We start from the raw sequence: 22,969 nt of genomic DNA on the forward strand, positions 1-22,969 counted from the left end.
AGCTGGCACAGCCACCCCTGCTGGATGGAGAGCGGCTCTGGGGACAGCTTTGTGTGCTTGCAGCATGTTACACACGGCATGACTAATGAATTCTCCTTCTTCCTCCTTCTCCCTTTTCCCTTTCTCCTTCTCCTCCCAAACAAGGCTCAGGTTGAAGCTAAGAAGGAGCATGAAGGAGCAGTTCAGTTGCTAGAGGTAAGATCGATCCTCTGGGTTCCCTGGGCTTGTTCAGGGGTATAAAATCCCCTCTGAGCAGGATCATTTACGGTGTCATCACCTGGGAACATTTCAGGGAGGCAAAGAGGGGCTTTCTTTCTCTTCTGCTATAATTGCATCCTTTAAGATTTATGGTGCAGTTAGGAGTGCATTGAGCTGAGCTGTGGGAAGTGATGTATGTTTCTCTTTTGGTATCATTCTTTGTAAAATACTATTAAAGGGAGTGATTAATGATGAGAATTTTAATTTATTAGGCTGGAAATACCAATTGCTTACCTAGGGTTCCTAATTAAATACTGTCTAATAATCATAAAGCAACATGTTAAAGAACCAGAAACTGTAAACCTAAGGAAAGAATTGAGAATTTACTTCAAAAAGCCCTCAAAGGGTGTGCTGGAAAGAGGACACTTAATTTTTCTCCCTGAGGAAAAGGCATTAAATGGTTTTAAGTGTTAATGTACATATCCTAAAGAACGTGCAAAAATAAGGATTGGTAATAGCAAGCGCATTGTCAATATTTCATTTAGAATTTGCTTTTATCTAAAGGTGATCCCCAGTCTTTCTACCTTCCCACAGTATTTCTGGATGTATTTGCTGGCCATGCCTTGGTGAAAGGTGTTTTGGTTTTTTTTTCTGGTGCATTGATCAACTTTAAAAAAACCCTAAAAATTAAAGTATTTGTTTATTATTATCTGTAAAATTAATATTCCCACAGAATGAGTTTTACTCATAGGCTTTCATTATCATCATATATATTAAATTAGTTTAGCTCCCAGACTATAAAGTTATGATTTAATGCCTGGTGGAAAGAATATGATACAGGAAAATACAAACAAGACAGGCAAGAGATAAATCACCCCCTCAAGCTGAGCACAATTCTTATTTAGCTGATGTGTCTGCAGCCTCTGATTTGCATAACCCCAACAAGATTTCCAAAGCTTTTGCTTTTTCTTGCCACGAGCCCATGATGTTTTAGCGTTTTGTTTAATGTGCCTTTTGCAGTTTGGGATCAGCAGCAGTGTTGGTTTGTGGTTTGTGTTAATGCATGTTTTACACGTGGAGCTGTTCTAATGGACTTTGCTTTGTAATGTAAAGAAAGTATTCAAAACTGCTTTTGTTTCTTTGTTTATTTCACATCTCTTTGTTTACTGTGTCTTGTTTGGGATTTATTGCTTTGCACTTCATCCAGAACACCTTGGACAGCATGCAGGTATTTTAGGGCATAAATTCTCCTCTCCCTGTCCTGAGTCCTGCACTTGTCCCTTGAGCACGAGATCCTGCCTCACCTTGCATGGGATGGTGCTGGAACCATTGTTCTGCCAGCATGCTTTGCATTTATCAGCCTGACACCAAGTCATCAAAACCAGGACCATTTGCTATGAGAAATGAACCTTGGCATGGTTTAATGAGAACACAAATCCTGGTTTTCAAAGTCAATTCCTCACGAGCATGCCCAGCAGGAATGGTTTGGGAGCTCCCTGCAGATTGTTCCTTTCTGGCTGTGTGGATTTGGTGTGAATTCAGATTGTTCCTTTGCCAAGCACAGGTTTCATGTTTTCCGTGACGTTTTCACCCGGCTGCTGCAAGCGAGGGGCACCAGCACAGCACAAGGAGCTCCCCAGGGCTCTGAATTCACACCTGCCCACCTGGAAAGCTGCTCATCACCTCACCTGTCCTGTGTGCACAGTGTCTGCCTGGCATGGATGGAGCCTGCCTCGGTTCCTGGGGGTGCTGGGGGCTCGGAACATCCAGCTGGGATCCAGCTGGGATCCAGCTCAGCACATCCAGCTTGGATCCAGCTGGGATCCAGCTCGGGTCCAGCTCAGATCCAGCTCAGATCCAGCTCAGATCCAACTCGGATCCAGCTCAGATCCAGCCCAGATCCAGCTCAGATCCAGCTCAGATCCAGCCCAGATCCAGCTCAGATCCAGCTCAGATCCAGCTCAGATCCAGCTCGGAACCAGCTCGGAACCAGTTCAGATCCAGCTCAGATCCAGCTCAGATCCAGCTCAGATCCAGCTCAGATCCAGCTCAGATCCAGCTCGGAGCCTGCCCAGCTGTGGCACAGCTGGAACACCGTGAGCCCCTGCCAGGGCAGCTCCAGCACCAGGAGCCTGGGCATGGGGGGAAATTCACAATTCTGGGGCTGTGAGCACAGATTAAATGGCAGGAACCATGGCACAGGGTGAAAATTCACAATTCTGGGGCTGTGAGCACAGATTAAATGGCAGGAACCATGGCACAGGGTGAAAATTCACAATTCTGGGGCTGTGAGCACAGATTAAATGGCAGGAACCACGGCACAGGGTGAAAATTCACAATTCTGGGGCTGTGAGCACAGATTAAATGGCAGGAACCACGGCACAGGGTGAAAATTCACAATTCTGGGGCTGTGAGCACAGATTAAATGGCAGGAACCATGGCACAGGGTGAAAATTCACAATTCTGGGGCTGTGAGCACACGTGGCTCTGCAGGGTCAGACACAAATTTGTTGATTTTCTGCAGTGAGCTGGGGCTGGCTGGGACATGCCTGGAGTCAAGGAACAGGGATGAGCATGGAGATTCCTCCTGGTAGCTCAATCATGGCTCTCATTGCAAATTTTCTTTATAAAATGAGCCTTGTGCTCACTTCTAACTCACAACCCTACTAAAAACACAGCAGTAAAGGCATTTACTGCAATAGTGATAATTTTTTAAGTTAATAAGAATATTAATACTTTTTCAAAAGTACTCTTAAGGCAGCCTCAGCTCCTTGTTGAGATCTGGATTGTGATGCTTTTATTTTATTTTATTTTTTGTGCTGGAGTTTCCATAGCTGCTCGTGGAAAGGTTATTAATATTCTTAGAGAGTTGAATAGCTCATCCTTAAGCTTTCCAATGGAAAGTGGGGACCAAAAAACCCAAGCCAGTTTTCATCTTTGTTTGCTTAATGTCCTTTTGAATCTGTGCATGGATGCCATTTTCATGCAGCAAATTAACAAGTAGCAAAGTCTGACATTTCATTTGCTCCAAACCACTGTGAAAAAATAAAAAATGAAAGACAAAAACCCCAAACATTTCATGTTTGCGTAAGACTCCCACAATGTCTGATTCTCGCTGTTCTTCGTTCCATAATTAATCAGATGGATACCCTGAGATTTCTTGTGCAGAAATAAATTAATTTGTGTGTTATGAATGCAAAGAAATTATATCTTTAAAATTCACTGTGACTTAAAAAACGTATTTGTTACAAGAACAGGAACAAACAGTACCATCTTGTAGAGTAGACATTTGGATTTTGGGGTTCTTCTGGGTGCTGTAAGTATTTTCCTTTAGCTAGGACCTTTTTTATAGGTGGTACATAATACATGTTGTTTTCTTCATATATAAAATGTACAGTTTTTCTTACACAAACTGAGAATGGTTTTTTCCTTTAAAAAAAGCAGAACTCTCAGTTCAGTTGAATGACTTTAATTACTAGCCAGACCTCCTTTGTTAGTACAGCTGCTTAACCAAGCACAGGAGGGGTTTTTAATGAGGGAAGGTGATGTTTGTTCAGCAGACCTGGATCCATTATTGTCCCCTCAATTTCCCTGGCCCAGTGAAGGTGCAGATTTGGATAAAAGGGGGTTTTGTGCTGTAGTGTTCTCACGGCTCTTTGCACATTTGGAGTCAAACCTGGAGCAACCTGCAGAGTTCCCCGTGCCCTTTGTCTCGGCTTCCAGCCAGGGAATGTGGTGAATCCATCAGCAGCAATTCAGAATTCATCCTGGCTAGGCAGATCCCCAGCTCACAACAGACACTGACCTTTTGGGTTCTGTTGTGTTAAAGCCTGATGCCTTTAATCCAAACTGAACTGCTGCATTTTGGGCTTTCTCCCAGGCTCACCAAAGCCTGTTCATGGCTGGTGCCTGCAGCACCTCGCTGTGGTTTGGATTTGCAGTGAGCAGCGGTGTTTGAAGGGCAGTTCAGCCAGAGGCTGGGCCCAAATTCTGCAGGAGCCACTGAGGGGTTTCTGCTCCTGTTGGGTTTTAATTCACAAATGTTAAAGCAGCAATTTAGGAAGTGTCAGTTTAATGGCAGAAGATGGGCAGAGATACCTCAGAGATGCAGCTGATTTTTAGAGAAAGCTGGGAAAGCGCACAAAACCGACATTCAGATGTGGGAAGAAGTCTCAAAGCTGTAGGATCTCCCTGCAGGTGTTGTTGGCAGTGATGTTTTAGCATTGCCAGGGTGCAAGATGAGGGATTTCCCCTTTGGAAGGAGAGATGGTCTCGGTGTTCCCCATCCACACGTGGGTCCGTTCTGTGCGGGTGGGAGTGGGGAGGGATCCCTGGGGCTGTCCCAGCTCCTGTGCCTGTCCTGGATCCCAGTTCCTGTGCCTGTCCTGGCTCCCAGTTCCTGTGCCTGTCCCAGTTCCTGTGCCTGTCCCAGCTCCTGTGCCCATCCTGGCTCCCAGTTCCTGTGCCCATCCTGGCTCCCAGTTCCTGTGCCCATCCTGGCTCCTGTGCCCGTCCTGGCTCCCAGCTCCTGTGCCCGTCCTGGCTCCCAGTTCCTGTGCCTGTCCCAGTTCCTGTGCCCGTCCTGGCTCCCAGTTCCTGTGCCTGTCCCAGTTCCTGTGCCCATCCTGGCTCCCAGTTCCTGTGCCTGTCCCAGTTCCTGTGCCCATCCTGGCTCCTGTGCCTGTCTCAGTTCCTGTGCCCATCCTGGATCCCAGCTCCTGTGCCCATCCTGGCTCCTGTGCCCATCCTGGCTCCCAGCTCCTGTGCCCATCCTGGCTCCCAGCTCCTGTGCCCATCCTGGCTCCCAGCTCCTGTGCCTGTCCCAGCTCCTGTGCCCATCCTGGCTCCCAGCTCCTGTGCCCGTCCTGGCTCCCAGCTCCTGTGCCCGTCCTGGATCCCAGTTCCTGTGCCCATCCTGGATCCCAGTTCCTGTGCCTGTCCCAGCTCCTGTGCCCATCCTGGCTCCTGTGCCTGTCCCAGCTCCCAGTTCCTGTGCCTGTCCCAGTTCCTGTGCCCGTCCTGGATCCCAGCTCCTGTGCCTGTCTCAGCTCCTGTGCCCATCCTGGCTCCCAGTTCCTGTGCCCATCCTGGCTCCCAGTTCCTGTGCCTGTCCCAGCTCCTGTGCCCATCCTGGCTCCTGTGCCTGTCCCAGCTCCTGTGCCTGTCCCAGCTCCTGTGCCTGTCCCAGCTCCTGTGCCCGTCCTGGCTCCAGTTCCTGTGCCTGTCCCAGCTCCTGTGCCCATCCTGGCTCCCAGTTCCTGTGCCCATCCTGGCTCCCAGTTCCTGTGCCCATCCTGGCTCCCAGCTCCTGTGCCCATCCTGGATCCCAGTTCCTGTGCCTGTCCCAGCTCCTGTGCCTGTCCCAGCTCCTGTACCCATCCTGGCTCCCAGTTCCTGTTCCTGTCCCGGTCCCCTGGCCCCAGTTCCCTGGCCAGGCTGGCTGTGTCAGTGGCTGTGTGTCCTGCAGGCCAAGGTGCGGGAGCTGGAGGAGAAATGCCGGACTCAGAGCGAGCAGTTTAACCTCCTGTCGCGGGAGCTGGAGCGGTTCCGGCAGCAGGCGGGCAAGATCGACCTCCTGAGCAGCAACTCCCTGGCACCCCCGGGCCTGGCCGGGGCTCCTGGAAAATCCCTGTCCCAGCTGATGAATGGAATTGCCACTTCCATAGGCAAAGGTGAGGAGCAGCAGTGCTGCTGCAGGGTGGGATGGACACGCAGCTCCCTGCACAAACGGGATGGAGAATCCACTCCTGGTGCCACCTTCCCATCCCAGAGCATCTCCTCAGCCTCCACTGAGCTCCTTCTGCTTTCATCTGGGGGCTGCTGGGAGCAAAATCCTCTCTGATTGTTGGGTGTGCTGATAAGAAGCCTGCTCAGTGTTAAAATCCCATATTCTTCATGTCAAAATACAGCTCTCTGTGAGAGGAGGAGTGTCCACACGTACAGGCGTTGTTGGCCACCCTCCCCGTGTCAGGGACAGGAGCAGATCTGCTCTCTTGTTGAAAAGAGAAGTTAATGGGGAAAGAAAGCACAGAGACCCCACACACTGCATTGGCCATTAGATAAAAACCATTTCAGCACAGCTGGAATAGGCAGTGGGGAGACTGAATGGAGTATTTTGACAGACATGAAAATGGATTGGGCTCAGTTTCATTTGTGCAACAGAAATTATGCACTTCTCCATAAAAATTTGAAAGTAAAACATTTTAAAAAGCAAAAAATGTTTTCAAGAGAAATGGAGAACATGAAGTAAAACAACAGAATTATTTTACATCTGTATTGATGTTGTTACACTCGCAGTCCCCAGCAGAGTCAACAGTGTGTGTTTATCCAAGATCTGTGCTGAACTTTCACCAGGTCATCTCCTGTTGCCAGAGGCAACGGCTCTCCCAAGTGCACAGCTTTGTAAACCATCCATTATTCATAGGAAAATTACAAAGATCAAGGCAAGAGGTTACCTGAGGACACTTAGAAACAACTTCCACATAAATCATATATTAGATTGTGTGTTATTGCATGTGAATCACATTAGTGTGTGTTATTCCATGTCAGTCACAATAGAGTGTGTTATTCCATGTCAGTCACATGTTAGTGTGTGTTATTCCATGTTAATCACACATTAGTGTGTTATTCCATGTCAGTCACAATAGAGTGTGTTATTCCATGTGAATCACATTAGTGTGTGTGTTATTCCATGTCAATCACATTTAGGAGTGTGTGTTATTCCATGTTAGCCACGTTAGTGTGTGTTATTCCATGTCAGACACATGTTAGTGTGTTATTCCATGTTAATCACAGGTTAGTGTGTGTTATTCCATGTGAATCACATGTTAGTGTGTGTTATTCCATGTTAATCACAGGTTAGTGTGTTATTCCATGTTAATCACAGGTTAGTGTGTGTTATTCCATGTGAATCATCCATTAGTGTGTGTTATTCCATGTGAATCATCCATTAGTGTGTGTTATTCCATGTCAATCCCATGTTAGTGTGTGTTATTCCATGTCAATCACACATTAGTGTGTGTTATTCCATGTCAGTCACACATTAGTGTGTTATTCCATGTCAATCCCATGTTAGTGTGTTATTCCATGTTAATCATACATTAGTGTGTGTTATTCCATGTCAATCACACATTAGTGTGTGTTATTCCATGTTAATCACACATTAGTGTGTGTTATTCCATGTTAATCACACATTAGTGTGTGTTATTCCATGTCAATCACAGGTTAGTGTGTGTTATTCCATGTGAATCATCCATTAGTGTGTGTTATTCCATGTTAATCACACATTAGTGTGTGTTATTCCATGTGAATCATCCATTAGTGTGTTATTCCATGTTAATCACATGTTAACGTGTGTTATTCCATGTGAGCAGTGTGGTCAGTCCCAGCCAGGCTGGAATCACCCCAGCTGTGCTGCAATCAGAGCAGTTCTCAGGCTGTTCTCGTTGCAGATTCCCCCGCAGTTGTTTGCAGGTTTGTTCCTGTTGCAGTTTTGCTGTTTCAGTGTTGCTGTTTCAGTGTTCCTGTTGCAGTTTTGCTGTTTCAGTGTTGCTGTTTCAGTGTTCCTGTTGCAGCGTTGCTGTTTGTTGCTTTGTCCCTGGCCTTGCAGAGGAGCTCTGGCTTTCGGGGGCTGCAGCTCAGAGCGTTTCCCTGCCCAGGGAAGGTGCTGAGCTCCGTGTGACACCGGGGCAGGAGCAGTGCAGGTGACAGCTCTGTCTCATTCCAGTGGCTCAGGATTTGTGTTCTGCCTTTCCTGGGCAGGGCTGGAGCCTCTGGCACTCCCTGTGGTGCTGGGGCTGTTCTGGAGCTCCAGGCTTCCCTGGGTGGGCGTTAAAGGCACCAAATGGAGAATTCCAAAGGCATTTCCTGACAGACAGAAGAATTTGGTAGAAATTTCCTTGATACCCACAGCAATAGCTCCTCATGTCTCTAAGGACAGGGTTTTCAAAGCAACAATTAATTTAAAAGGAAAGGTAATTAGGTATTGAGCTGTCCTGTAGGCAGAAGTGAAGGTCCAGCCTGTACCACTGTGATTGATTTAATGAGAAATGGAAATCAGCTAAACACCTTTTGGGTACTCAGCCAAACTCTCCAAGCTGATTTATACTTATGCTAATGGAAAAAGCTTTCTAAAAACTTCAAAACATGCCCAGCTGACATCTCCCAATTAACCCTTGAGTAAAACCACAGCAAACACAGCCAGGTCTGCAGCCAAGGCATTTAAGGGCCTTCCTCTCTAAACCTTTTCTCCAAACCTTTTGATTTTTATGGGACTTGGAGTTCAGGGCCTGCAGCACTTGTGTCTAAACACCAGAACTGCTTGGACAACACTCATCCCCAGTGTGAATGCACTGATAACAATAAAGTCATGTTTGAGCAAGTGGGCAGGGTTTCTAATTATTGAAATCAGCCCTTTCTCAATAATGATGGTAGAGTACAGCAAGTTCTTCAAACCAGAAGTGTAATTATTTTTATTATGTGTAAGGAAGAAAGAACATGAGAGGGAACACAGGGACAGCTTTCAAAGCAAAGCAAATGATGGAAATTAAATCAGTTTATGACCAGCTGCTTTGCCTTAATTGGTGATGTTTGAATGTATCAGGAAATGAAATAACCCTAGCCAGGATAGATTAGAGCATGAAAAGTTCACTTTAAAGGTACAATAATGTCGCCATCAGATATAGAAGCCTTAAGATTTATTATTCATCAGTTAAAAGGCTCATTTTAAATGGTCTTTCTAGATAATTTAGGTAGGCCATATGGAATCAGCAATTGCAATAAATAAAATGGAGACTCTAATTTGTAATGCAAGTATGGACAGATTTAATTCTCCTGAAACATTTAAATTAGATCTGGTGCTTTTCCCTTTTCCTTGATAGGTTGTTCTTCAGACTTCCTTAACAAATATTTGCCAGTCATAGGAAAATAAAGGCCATTTTAAGCATATATGGATTTAAAAAGACTTCATGGATAAAACCCCTGTGGCTTTACAAGGTTCTTCTCTAATATTTAAAGAAAAAAAAAACCCAGATATTTCTAAATGCTGCTGTGTGTTCTTATGAGCTGACTGCTTGTATATTTTATTTTTAGCTCTGTTTTTTTTTTTCCAGAGGGAAAATATAAAAGGAAAGGTGTTTTACTGGGGGTTTTTTGTTTGTTTTTTTTGTAAGTTTCCAGTTAACAAGTCTGCAGCTCTGACTCCTTGTCATTCTGCTGTTCAAGCCCAGGGCCCTCAGTGTAATTGCCTTGGATGAATAAGAGAAGCAGGTTTATTCAGCTGCTTTTTTTGGAGGTGAACAGGCCAGGTTTGAAATGCAGTTTTTTGTCTGTGCTGCTGTGTGGGCAGCCTGCAGAGCAGAGATCCTCCACAGGAACAGAGATCCTGCTCAGGAGATCACAGATCCTCAGGAGCAATGTGCTTCCTGCACTCTGAGTCTGCCTTGCTTTGGTTTCTTGTTTTGCAAAGGCATTACCTGGTGATGTTTGTGTTCCAGCTGTGGCTCTACAGACGTAGAACCACATGAATTTACACAGGACATTTGTCTCATCACCTCTGTAAAGGCTCCTTCCTCTGCAGAATACCCAGGAGCTCACTGCTAACGGTGATTGGGCACATTTCTGACACACAAATCTCTTCTCTCCATTTATGCTCTTGCTGTGGGACATTCAGAGCCTCTGCTGGGCAGGGAGGAGTGTGGAGTTATCAGCACTATATTATATATCATATATATATATATATACACTATTATTGAAATCAATAATGATGGCAGAGTACAGCAGGTTCTCCAGAGCACGAGTGGGATTATCTGGGGCCAGAGATGAGCACAGCCCCTTCACACAGTCCCAGCCACCACACACCTTTCTCTCCTGTGTGTTGAGGACTCAGGGTGAATTTTATGTACCTTATTTTCCACCTGAAAAAAATAAGACAGGTCCATATCTTCCAGCATCCTGATATTCCTGGAGTTCCTGGTGGTGTGTGCTGGTAATTATCCTCTATGGCTACAAAGCAAGGGCTGCATTGCCCTAGCACCTTCCTCCACATTTTGTACCTAGTGCCAGCAATTTGGAAACAAAGCCTGGAGAATGCAGGAGGTCTGAGAGCAGCCAGAGGCTTCCTTTGAATGAATAATCACAGTTGGCCCAATTATTTATAGCTTGGCGCTGGCTGGCTGAGATGGCAAACACTTTAACAGCAAACAGAAGGAGCTGAATTGGCTAAAGGCTCCTGAACGGGGAGGACTTTTCTGTTAGAGATGTGAGGAAGGTTCCAAGAATAAGAAATGTGCCCTTTTCCAGCCTGGGGATTGCTCTGAGTGGGGCTGGTTGTAATTAATCTTTTGTGTGGTGAGTTCTATATTTCCCTGCTGTCAATGTGCTTCAGCTGGCCTGCTGTAAATTACAGAGATGCAGAGAAAATTAATCATATTGGCCTAATGAGCGCAGCAGAACAAGCCCCTGATGGTGTTCCTGGAGCTTATTGTCCTCCGTGGTGTGAACAAAGAGGTTCCTCTGATGATTCCTGGTGACATGGACTGGGACTCCTGCAATTCAGCAGCAAAACATTTCTGTCCAGACTTCTGGGAGAGCAGGAGAGGAAATGCTGAACCTTTTTCAGGGCCTGAAAAATTAGAGCCCAGGCTCATTATGTTAATGAGGGGCAGAATGGCCTGTGCACATCTGAGTGTGGCAGCAGCTCACTGCTCAGGCTGCAGGGAAATCCAGCTCGGGTCACAATTCCTGCTTCCACCTGCTCTGGGGACTGAGCTGACAGTGGAAGGTAAAGTGTACAAGTGGTTTTTACTTGGCTTTATTAGTGTCTCTTGCAGCCTCGATGCTGTTGTTCTTTTTACTTGTCTCACCTCTGGTTTTCACCTGAGTCAGGAGGAGATGAGTGTTCAGCCTCTTGTGAGCCTGTCCAATATAATCTGTCTTTTCCTTCCTTCTAAGCTGTTTTCAAAAAGCACAGTAAAAATAGCCCAAAAGGATTTTTGGAGATTTTCCCTTTTGCTCAGTCTTAGTTTCCATGTTTTAGAAACTGGAGAGATGGCCCTGGGATCAGATTAATGTGCTTTAGTGCTGCTATCAGTGAGGAACTCCTCAGAAATACGAAGCAGGTGCTCCTGGCACTTCCTGCCTGCCAAAAGTCAAACAACTTCATTTCAAAATGAATATCCTGCCAGCTAGATCATTAGCATTTCAGTCTCTTTTAGAAGGCAGATGTATGACTTGATCCTGATTTCCAGTGTGTGACAGAGTCCCTGAAGGAGCCCCAGGTTCCATCAGCAGCTCTGTAGTGTGGGGTGTGTTCCACAGCACATCACAGAGCTCCCCCAAACATCCCAAAGGGCTCAGAACAAAGGTGGGATTCTTTTCACTGGGGAAACTTCACCTTTGGATCCTTGGAATGGAAATGCCTTCACTTTGTGCCTTGTGTTTTGTTCCGTGTTGTTGACTCCGGCAGCTGGCAGGCTGAGCTCTGCGCTCTGCAGTCTGCCCAGCACAGCCTTCCTCCTGGAGGATTTTACACAGGAGAGCAAAATAACCTTCTGCTGTGTGTTGGCAGTGCTCCTGCTTGAGATCCATTCCTGATTCTGGTGTGTTCTGCTCACTGGCAGGTCATGAAAGCCCTTCTGGAAGTCGCTGTGTGATTTCAGAGTTCATCCGGCCCCTTCAGATATCTGGAGACAAACCAGAACAGCTGTCTGTCAAACCTACATTCCTGTCCAAGTCAAGAGCTGGGACCCCAAGATGCAGATTTGATTCAGACGTGAGTCTTTTTCAATTTTTTATAGAAAAGTGATTTAGGGCTGAGCTTCTCTGCCCCAGCAGGCTGTGCAGGTTGATCCACCTGCTTTGGAAAAAGCAAGAGAGGAATGTCCTCATTTCCTGAGGCAGCTCAGGAGCACCATCAGTGGGATATTCTCAGAGAAGCTGCAGCTGATGTCCCAGTTACACAGGGTGGGAATCAGCTGTGTGGAGCTGGAGCTTCTCTGAAGGTGTCAGCGCTCAGTGATGCACCCAGAGCATTTCAGTGCCTCTGGGAGGGGCAGAGCAGCATTTCTGCAGTGGGGCAGGGCTGTGGCATTTCTGCAGTGGGGCAGGGCTGGGGCATTTCTGCAGTGGGGCAGAGCAGCATTTCTGCAGTGGGGCAGGGCTGTGGCATTTCTGCAGTGGGGCAGGGCTGTGGCAGTTCTGCAGTGGGGCAGGGCTGTGGCATTTCTGCAGTGGGGCAGGGCTGTGGCAGTTCTGCAGTGGGGCAGGGCTGTGGCATTTCTGCAGTGGGGCAGGGCTGTGATATTTCTGCAGTGGGGCAGGGCTGTGGCAGTTCTTCAGTGGGGCAGGGCTGGGGCAGTTCTGCAGTGGGGCAGGGCTGGGGCAGTTCTGCAGTGGGACAGGGCTGTGGCAGTTCTGCAGTGGGGCAGGGCTGTGGCAGTTCTGCAGTGGGGCAGGGCTGGGGCAGTTCTGCAGTGGGGCAGGGCTGTGATATTTCTGCAGTGGGGCAGGGCTGTGGCATTTCTGCAGTGGGGCAGGGCTGTGGCAGTTCTGCAGTGGGGCAGAGCAGCATTTCTGCAGTGGGGCAGGGCTGTGGCAGGCAGGTCAGCAGTGTTCCAGCTCCCAAAATCCGGGGCACAAGGAGCAGGAGTTCCCTGCAGTGCCCCAGGGTGCTGGGACAGGAGAATGGTTCCCTTTGCAGGACCAGTTCCTGCCTGGCTTTCCTGGTGTGTGAATCTTCCCCTGCAGCAGGGCAGCCCCTGCTCACAGCCTCCCCAGCTCCTCCTAAAGCACTCTGAGCCTGGAAAATGGAAGTGAAATTGCAGGGTGTTGTCACTGAAGTCATTCAACTCCACATTTTGTATTCAGCCATACTTTTGAAGGGCTCTGTTCCTCCTTTCTTAGAAAGCTTTTCTGCTTTTCAGTGGAATTCCACTAGAAATCCAATGGGAAGCTCAGAAAAGCTTTTCAAAGGGGCCATAACAAGTTGTTTTTTAATATTTAGGACAAATGTTAAACATGAAAACTGCATAGAACAAATTTTGGAGACTCTGTAGAAGGGCATTATTTTCTATTAAATACCCTGGTTGCTATGGGCAGATAGCCATGAGAAAATGATCTTCAGATTTTACCCCTCATTTCACAAAATCCCTCTCCTAATCTTTCCAGCAGTAAATAAGTTGCCACTGTGTGCATGCTTTCTGCCTATGTAATATTCATTGATACTGAAAATGGGAAAGTTGATGGAATCAGAATGTTTCTAAATGGATCACAAGCTTGAGGATATTCAACAAAATATTGGATTCTTGTATAGTGGGAATTCCATGGGCATATCTGAGGATTATCCACAGGAAATATTTGTGTATATTTGTGTGGCAGCATTACTGAAAAGTGGAAACATTCACTGCTTTTTGAAGAGGCCACAGAAAAAGCAGCTTAGCAAGGAGACTTAGGGAAGCAGAACTAACAGCAAGGAACAGAAGAAGCACACGTCAAATTTAATTCCCCTTTTCTATTATTTTTGAGTTATCTCTCACTGAGAATGTCAAGCCCTCTTTTGCAGAACTGTACATTTTGTGCCTTCTAGAGTGTAATTATGTGATACACTCTTCCATTATGCAAGCTCACAGAAATTGAGCTCCATTCCTTTCTAGAGATACCCAGACCCAAGGGAGGGTGCATGAATAAAATCTAAAAAACGGAACATAATGCTGGGAAGCCTGAAATAAACGAACAAACAAACAAATAAATAAATAGTTACTCTGCAAATAATACAGTTGAAAGTGCCCTGGTTGTTCCTATTAAAAAGCCTTCTAGAACAAGCATTCCTGGTTGTGTGCTTGGTGAGGTACCTGGGGATAATCCTGGCAGATTTTCCTGGGTGTCCCAGTGCTGCACAGGGAATCCCTGGGAGCTGGAGCAGTGTGGGCTGGGCTGAACCACCCCTCAGAAGCTCATTCAGAGGAAAAAGGACACTCAGAATTTTCCTGCTGTGCTTTTGGCAGGGACCAGTTTAGACCTGGAAGCTGCAGTTCAGTGTTCACTCTGTCTGGGTTGTAAAATTCTGCTCTGTTTTTGAACAAGTTATTTTATTTGATCCCACTGTTACTCCACTACTTCTACCTGAATTAAAGTTCTCTCAAGCTCAGGCAAAAAGTTGGTAATTTTTTCTGAAATGGCAAACTGTACAATCAGTGAAGATCAGCCCTCACTTTAGAACCTCTAGCTCAAAGCATAGCTGAAATTACTGGTTTACCTGTGAGGGACCTCGTGCAGAGCTAAAATAAGCAGAGTCTGTGTTGATTCAACACCACAATTAAATCTCTGGGGTTTGTAGACCAGATTTGTAACGGAATAAACGTGTGGCTTCGCAGGATTGAATTAAATGTGATGTTAAATTCAGAATAAAATATGTTATTTCCTTCAGTTAGTGGAAAGGGTGGCATCAGCAGATGTTGATGCTGTGGGTTGGGTTGGGTTGGATTGGTTTGGATTGGGTTGGGTTGAGTTGGATTGGTTTGGATTGGGTTGGTTTGAGTTGGATTGGTTTGGATTGGGTTGGGTTGAGTTGGATTGGTTTGGATTGGGTTGGTTTGAGTTGGATTGGTTTGGATTGGGTTGGGTTGTGTTGGATTGGGTTGGTTTGAGTTGGATTGGGTTGGATTGGGTTGGGTTGTGTTGGATTGGGTTGGTTTGAGTTGGATTGGTTTGGATTGGGTTGGGTTGAGTTGGATTGGGTTGGTTTGAGTTGGATTGGTTTGGATTGGGTTGGGTTGAGTTGGATTGGGTTGGATTGGGTTGGGTTGAGTTGGATTGGTTTGGATTGGGTTGGGTTGAGTTGGATTGGTTTGGATTGGGTTGGGTTGGGTTGGATTGGTTTGGATTGGGTTGGGTTGTGTTGGATTGGGTTGGGTTTGGTTGGCAGGGGGGGTCTATTTTGTGTTTCCAGGGGTTTGGAAGTTGACATTTGCACCAGTTCTAAATTCAGCATTTGTTTTAAATACTCAGTCACTGGAATCTGCCCTTCTAAGTACAATTAACCAGTTGTGTTCCATGTTAGAATTGAATTATTTTCCCTTGATATTGTGTGTTCACTGATTTATATCTCCTGTCAGGAAAAATGTTTATTCTTCTTTTTTTGTAACCACATTCTCTTTTTTCTCCCCCCTCACAGATGGATAATGATCAGAATTCCAATACCTCAAAGCAGAGATATTCTGGGAAAGTCCACCTTTGCATTGCCCGGTACAGGTAAAGCTCCCCTCTCCTCACAGGTGTCACACACAGCTGTAAAATTCAACAGCAGCTGTGGCTGCACTTCACCTGTGTGCTGAATGATGATGATGATGGGATGGATGGTTATGGTTGTGATTGGTTATGGTTGTGGTTGTGGTTATGGTTATGGTTGTGTTTGTGGTTATGGTTATGGTGATGGTTATGATTGATTATGATTATTATTGATTATGATTATGAGTGATTATGGTTATGGTTGTGGTTATGGTTGTGGTTAGGGTTAAGGTTATGGTTATGATTGATTATGGTGATGATTATGGTTATGGTTATGGTTATGATTGTGATTATAATTTATTATGGTTATGATTATGGTTATGATTGATTATTATCATGATTATGATTGATTATGGTTATGATTATGATTATAATTGATTATGGTTATGATTATGATTATTATGATGATTGATTATGGTTATTATTAAGGTTATGGTTATGATTTATTATGGTTCTGATTATGGTTATGGTTATGATTGATTATGGTTATGGTTATGGTGATGGTGATGGTGATGGTTATGATTGGTTATGGTTATGGTGATGGTGATGGTTGTGATTGGTTATGGTTGTGGTTATGGTTATGGTTATGTTTGTGGTTATGGTGATGGTTATGATTGTTTATGGTGATGGTGATGGTGATGGTTATGATTGGTTATGGTTGTAGTTATGGTGATGGTTATGATTGATTATGGTTATGGTGATGGTGATGGTGATGGTTATGATTGATTATGGTTATGTTTGTGGTTATGGTGATGGTTATGATTGGTTATGGTGTTGGTTATGGTGATGGTGATGGTGATGGTTATGACTGACTGTGGTTATGGTTATGGTGATGGTGATGGTGATGGTGATGGTTATGATTGGTTATGGTGATGGTGATGATTGGTTATGGTGATGGTGATGGTTATGATTGGTTATGGTGATGGTGATGGTGATGGTGATGGTTATGACTGGTGATGGTGATGGTGATGGTGATGGTTATGATTGGTTATGGTGATGGTGATGGTGATGGTTATGATTGGTTATGTTTATGTTTATGGTTGTGATGGGGTGGATGTTGTGCTGTGCTGTTTGCACAGGAGCTGTCAGTGGGAGCTGAGCACCGCCTGCCTCTCCACCCCCTGCATTGCTGCCCTTCAGGTCTAAATCAGATTTAATGGCACCTCCTGCTCTGGAGAGGAGCTCTCAGTCTCTTCTTATCAATTACTTTTTCAAGCAAGAAAGGATTTTGAGTCCATCACTGCTTTGCACATTAAGATTTCAGGCATGAGCTACTGTCATGGTGGAAATTTCAGTGACTAGCAGTTTCTTTCAGGATGGATACGGATTTAAGTAATTAATAAATACTTTTTGTCTCTCAGTAGCTTCCCTTAGATGTAGCTCACTGTTTTTTGTCTTCTTTTACCTTGCCTGTGTAGAAGTTTAATGAACTTGTGTAAAAAGAACATAAAATTGAATACAGTGACTAGAAAAGACCCCCACCACTGAGTTTGCTGTAATTCACTCTGAAAAATAAAGAGAATTTTGGCCAGTGTTTTTCAAGAGCCCTAAGTGGGAAGCGTCTGAGTAAACCCTGCAGGAAAGGACACGGGTGGAGGGTAGAGGGGACCTCAGAGGCACAACCTGAGCCAGGCCCACTCAGGAGGGGTCTCAGAAGGGAGGCAGAGACAGCCTGGGGAGATTGTCCTGCGTGGAGCTGTGGCCCTGAGCTCTGCCTGTCCCCCCACAGCTACAACCCCTTTGATGGACCAAATGAGAACCCGGAGGCGGAGCTCCCTCTCACAGCAGGAAAGTACCTCTATGTCTACGGGGACATGGACGAGGACGGCTTCTACGAAGGTACTTTCTATTGAATCCATGAATTCATGCTAATTCATGCAGATTGGAATTGGCTCATCTGTCAAACACGCTCCAAATTCCTTCCTTCGTCTGCTCCTAAATCGGTTGCTAAAATTAGCTTTATCATCGTGGTGTTAATTAAAAGAGTTTCTGCATCAGCAAAGCCGCTCCTTGCAGGCAGAGCTAATTATAAGATATTTTATGGTGTCAGCTTTTCCTACTGGCAAGATTTAAGTTGACAGAAAGGCTTAGTGGCAGTTCTGGTATTTCCCTTAACAAGCCCTTGTTCCCAAACTGGGGGTGTTCGTGTGTTTCACTCATCCCTTGCCCCCTGTCCTGCCCACTCTCAGGGCACTGCCATGCACGAGCTCTTCTCCCTCAGGGGTTTCATGGCACTGCTCTTTCTCACCAGGAGAACTTCTGGATGGACAAAGAGGACTGGTCCCTTCGAACTTTGTGGATTTTGTTCAGGACAACGAGAGCCGGTTGTCGAGCACACTGAGCAGCGAGCAGGATCAGAATTTCATCAACCGCTCGGGCCCTCCCCTGGAAGGAGATCTGCTGGAGATCAGTCCCCCGAGTCACCTCGACTCCAGCGTGCTCAGCAACGGCGCGGGGACGCTGGATGTGAACATCGATGAGATTGGAGAAGACATTGTGCCTTATCCCAGAAAAATCACCCTTATCAAACAACTCGCCAAAAGTGTTATTGTGGGCTGGGAGCCACCGGTGGTGCCGCCCGGCTGGGGAACCGTCAGCAGCTACAACGTCCTGGTGGACAAGGAGATCAGGATGAACGTGGCCCTGGGCAGCAGGACGAAAGCCCTGATAGAAAAGCTCAACATCTCCACCTGCACGTACCGGATATCCATCCAGAGCATCACCAACAAGGGCAACTCCGACGAGCTGCAGTGCACCTTGCTGGTGGGCAAGGACGTCATCGTCGCCCCCTCCAACCTCAGAGTGGACAACATCACCCAGATTTCTGCTGAGCTGTCCTGGCTCCCCACCAACAGCAATTACAGTCATGTCATCTTCCTGAACGAGGAGGAGTTTGACATTGTCAAGGCTGCTAGCTACAAGTACCATTTTTTTAATTTGAAGCCCAACATGGCCTACAAGGTGAAGGTCATGGCAAAGCCCCACCAGATGCCCTGGCAGCTTCCCCTGGAACAGCGAGAAAAAAAGGAAGCCTTTGTGGAATTTTCTACATTGCCAGCAGGTTGGGTATTTTCCTTCCTACCCCAAAACTCTTCAGTTGAATTTCTCTGAAAATGCTAGATAAAATGCTTTAACCTTCCCAGCATTTAGGGGATGTAAGTGCATTTTGGTTGTGGAGCTGTAATTGACTCCATTGCACAATTTGAATTTGTAAAGTCAACAGATTTGTTGTGTTTTGGAAAGTCTGAGGTTTTTTCCCACCTGGATTTTACATTAAGGGTGTTGGTAAGTGTTGTCACTCATTATTCAAGAACATTGAAGTGGTGTTGAAAACTCGAGCAGAAATGATGGAGTGAATTTGAAGGATAATCTCATGATTTTGGGGGGTATGGCAGCAACTGAAAAAATCTGAGTATGTTTCCTTTCAGATTTACCTACCCAAGGTCACCTGATCATGGCCAAGCAGGAGACCCTTGGGGGTGAACAGTAAATATTCAGTGTTTCAGGTCCCTGGGTGCCTCTGAAGGGACACTCAGGTGCAGGTGGCCCCTGGCAGGTGAAACATCAGCAGATGTTTTGGGCTGGGCTTTGCTCCCTCCCTGCCAGGTTTGGTTCCAGCAGAGGGGCAGGAATTCCTGCTGCTCTCCTCCTCAGCCTGGGTGGCTTTTATGAGAGGAGCCAAGGAGGGCAGAGGGGAGGGGAGTGAGGCTCTGGTTGATGCCAGTCTGTTTCCAGGGTCCTGACACGTTTCTCTTTAGTCTGGAATTGTGCACGGTGGCAGTGCTGCTGTGGGATGTGCTGGGAGGGGGACACCTCACCCCTGGGATGTGTCCTGGGGGAGCTGGGATCCACTGCCTGCGTGCTGGCTTGAACTCATTTCAACTTTGCTATTTAGGAAAGGATTTTTGAGTGAGGGTTTTGCCAGGCTGAGCACTTCCCATGCTGTATCTCCCTCTAGCTGTGGAGTCTGCTGAGCACTGCAGAGCTGTTCTCTGCTGAGGAGATCAAGCCACAGCTTTTAGAACCAGAATCTTCCCCAGTGCTTCATTTCACTTCTACAGAACCCAGTCAGCTTTTCACTGTTGTGTAGAGAAAACAAAATCGCAGCTGTGGCAGTGATCAGAGGCTGATTCCTGATTGCAGAGTCACTGGAACAAAGGAAAAGGATGAATTTGGAGTCAGTGATGGGAGTTACCACCATAGTGCCATGCAATTGAACTCATCTTCATTCATCAAGGGAATGCAATTGCTTAAACAAAAATAGAAGTGTTTCTCTCTTGGGCACTCAGATCTGAAAATAGAGATAAGTACAGGATCAGGACCAATGGGGCTGCTGTGGCTTTTGGAGTTAATTTATGTGAAATAAAGGAGCAAAGTGTAGCAGAATTCCAAAACAAACATTTATGTTGGTGACCAAGACCATGGAAAATCATCAGGAATAATTTCCCATTTCATGTTTGGAGGAAATAGAAGCCATGCTGAGCCTCAGGCACTGCAGTTTATTAAACCTGGCTCTGCCACAGCCTGTGAAGGTCGAGACAGACACCCTGGGGATTGTTGTTTTGGTTTTGGGGGAATGAAGGGAAGGTGACTCCTCCTGCAGGAGCAGATTAATGTCATTGTCATTGGCAGGGTGCTGGCTCAGATCAGATGCATTCTGGCTTGTGAGCTGAGCAGCCTTGCTGAGCTGGGAATGCTGGCTGTCAATAAAGCTGTAAAATCAGTAAAGCTGAAATTCAACCCCAAACCAATATCTCTCCTGGCCAAGAATAATATTAGGCCAATTTGCATACTCTCCACTTGCAAGATAAAAATTCTGTATAGATGCAGGGATGGTATAAGAGAAACCTTCCTGTTGTGCCTGTAGTGAGCTGAACATGACCATGGTTTTATTTCCATGGCTGCTGGAGGCTGGAATTCAGCAGAGCAGTGAAATACACTGGCTGTTTGCTGGTGACTGTGTGGTGATTGCAGATTATTGTGCACACAGTGAAGTGTTTGTAGCTCTTGGGCAGAGGAACAGGATTGGGCTGTGTTTGGTTCCCTGGGAGAAGGAACCAAAGCAGCCAAGCCTGTGCTCTGTTCTGCAGAGGCAGCTGCAGCTGGGCCCTGACACCTTCAGCAGCAGGCTCTGCTCAGGGTTTGATGGTTAAATCTACACAACAGGATGCTTGAAAAATTCATGAACTAATAAACTCTGTGATATTTTTACTTTGGCTTTCTGGCCAAAGAAGAGCTATTTATAGTGGGGTAATGCCTTTTCATTAAGGAGGTATTTGGTTGCTGTTACACTGACATACTGTCAGTGCCTCCAGAGGTTTGGGTGTGTTTTTTGATTCACTGCAGAGAGGGGACTGTGAGAGCAGCTGTCCTTTAATCAGCTGCTGGAAAATGCTGAAGTTTCAGCTTGCAGCCCACTCTGCACCTCAGTTCACTGCACTTCTGACCTGAGGCTCGAGAGTGACCATTCCCATCTCTCTCAGGTCCTCCAGCCCCACCTCAAGACGTGTCTGTCCGGGCAGGGTCCACGCCAGGGACCATCCAGGTGTCCTGGAAGCCGCCGGTGCTGTCGGCGACGGGGACGTCACACGGTGCCAGCGTCACGGGCTACGGTGTCTACGCCAAAGGCCAGCGGGTGAGTCCCTCCTGCCAGCACCTGCCTTGGGAACTGCAGCTGGCAGGGAACGGTGGCACAGCCCTGTGGGGGCTGCCAGTGGAGCCTGTGCTGTGCTTTGGGCACAGCTCAGTGCCCCTCTAGCAGCCCTTTGGTCACTGGGGCTGGGAGGATGAAATTGGGGTTGGTGATGGAGTTACCCCAAGGTCCCAGCTGGGGCACAGCTCAGTGCCCCTCTAGAGCCCTTTGGGCACTGGGGTTTGGAGGATGAAATTGGGGTTGGTGATGGAGTTATCCCCATGATGCCAGCTAGGGCACGGCTCAGTGCCCCTCTAGAGCCCTTTGGCCACTGGGGCTGGGAGGATGAAATTGGGGTTGGTGATGGAGTTATCCCCAAGGTGCCAGCTGGGGCACAGCTCAGTGCCCCTCTAGAGCCCTTTGGCCATCAGGGTTGGGAGGATGAAGCTGGAATGAGTGATGGAGTTATTTATCCCCATGGTGCCAGCTGGGGCACAGCTCAGTGCCTCTCTAGAGCCCTTTGGCCATCAGGGTTTGGAGGATGAAGCTGGAATCAGTGATGGAGTTATTTATCCCCACGGTCCCAGCTGGGGCAGGGGCTCTCAGCCCAGCAGCTCTCTCTCTCTGCAGGCTCTGGAGGCTGTTCCTGGGCAGGGCTGAGGGGAGGGCAGCAGGGAGTGGTGCTCAGAGCTGTGTGTGTCCCCTCAGGTGGCAGAGGTGATGTTCCCAGCAGCCGAGAGCGCGCTGCTGGAGCTGCGCAGCCTGCGGAGCCTGGACGCCAGGGAAGTGACGGTCCGGACGCTCTCCGCGCAGGGAGACTCGCTGGACTCTTGTGTTGCTGCCATTCCATCTGACCTCCTGGTGCCTCCAACCCCTCACCCCAGAACTGCTCCCAAATCTAAGCCATTAGCAAGTGCCGGAGCCCCAGAAACCAAAGAAGAACACTTAGGCCCACATTTAAAAAGGGATGAGTCGTGGGAGCAGACTCGTTCGGTGTCCCCTGTCCACGGACACATGCTGGAGCCACCCAACTTCCACGGCCCACTCCAGGGGAGGAGATCTCCATCCCCCAACAGGATCCTGCCCCAGCCTCAAGGCACTCCAGTCCCCAACACCGTCGCAAAAGCCATGGCAAGAGAAGCTGCACAGAGAGTGGCAGAGAGCAACAGGGTAAAGGAAACTTCTTCCTGAGGCTTTTGGGGTGGTTTGTTCATTGTGGCACTTGCCTGCCAAGAATTTTCATCATTGCCCTGAGGAGATCATCCCTAAGCTCTGGAGATCCATGGCTTGGGATGCAGCGTGCCTGTCAAGCCCTTCTGTGCCCACTGCCATGGATCCACAGGGAATTTGACATATTTGTCCTTCCCAGTGCTGCATTTCCACTCTTGTTTGCAGCTGCTTTTCGTTCCAGCTCCTCCTGGAGCTGCCAGCAGTGTCACTGCCCAGGGACAGCCCTGTGTGGGCACCTCTGTGACCCGTGGCTGCTGCCCTGACTCAGTTTGGAGTTGATTTAAACCCCACATCTGGGGCTCTGGGGTCAGTACAGCTGATGTGGATACATCCTGACACGTGCTGGGGGTTTTCCACACAATATGCAATATTTAAATGTGCCCTGGGCAGTTACTTTCTCATCACAAGCTGCTCACAACTGTCTGCTGCTTCTTGCAAGCTGAGGTGTCACTTATTTCATGTATTTTCATCTGGAAATCATTAGTTATGTCCAGTTTTCAGTCTCCCATTCTCTCCAAAACAGCTCCATTCATTTTGACAGCTCACACATGTGCTAACAGCCCCAGCTCATTGACTATTCCTGCTTTGGGGTGCATTTGATACAGTGAGTAACTGGAGCCATCTTTT

The 22,969-nt window shown here is 47.2% G+C and overlaps 1 protein-coding gene across 5 annotated transcripts in view; it reads left to right on the top strand.

Moving 5' to 3' along the window:
• The window catches only part of RIMBP2 (RIMS binding protein 2), a 112,922-nt gene that overhangs the window by 72,774 nt on the left and 17,179 nt on the right, over positions 1-22,969 (top strand). For all 5 annotated transcript variants that reach the window (XM_058851841.1, XM_058851842.1, XM_058851837.1 and 2 more), the window contains 8 exons: positions 145-195; positions 5,666-5,870; positions 11,817-11,968; positions 15,368-15,444; positions 17,210-17,319; positions 17,732-18,541; positions 20,964-21,115; positions 21,821-22,282. In XM_058851841.1, coding sequence (XP_058707824.1) covers positions 145-195; positions 5,666-5,870; positions 11,817-11,968; positions 15,368-15,444; positions 17,210-17,319; positions 17,732-18,541; positions 20,964-21,115; positions 21,821-22,282 — 2,019 coding nt within the window. The remainder of the gene's footprint in view (positions 1-144; positions 196-5,665; positions 5,871-11,816; positions 11,969-15,367; positions 15,445-17,209; positions 17,320-17,731; positions 18,542-20,963; positions 21,116-21,820; positions 22,283-22,969) is intronic.

Source organism: Poecile atricapillus, chromosome 16 (assembly GCF_030490865.1).
Source record: "Poecile atricapillus isolate bPoeAtr1 chromosome 16, bPoeAtr1.hap1, whole genome shotgun sequence".
Classification (NCBI taxonomy): Eukaryota; Metazoa; Chordata; class Aves; order Passeriformes; family Paridae; genus Poecile; species Poecile atricapillus.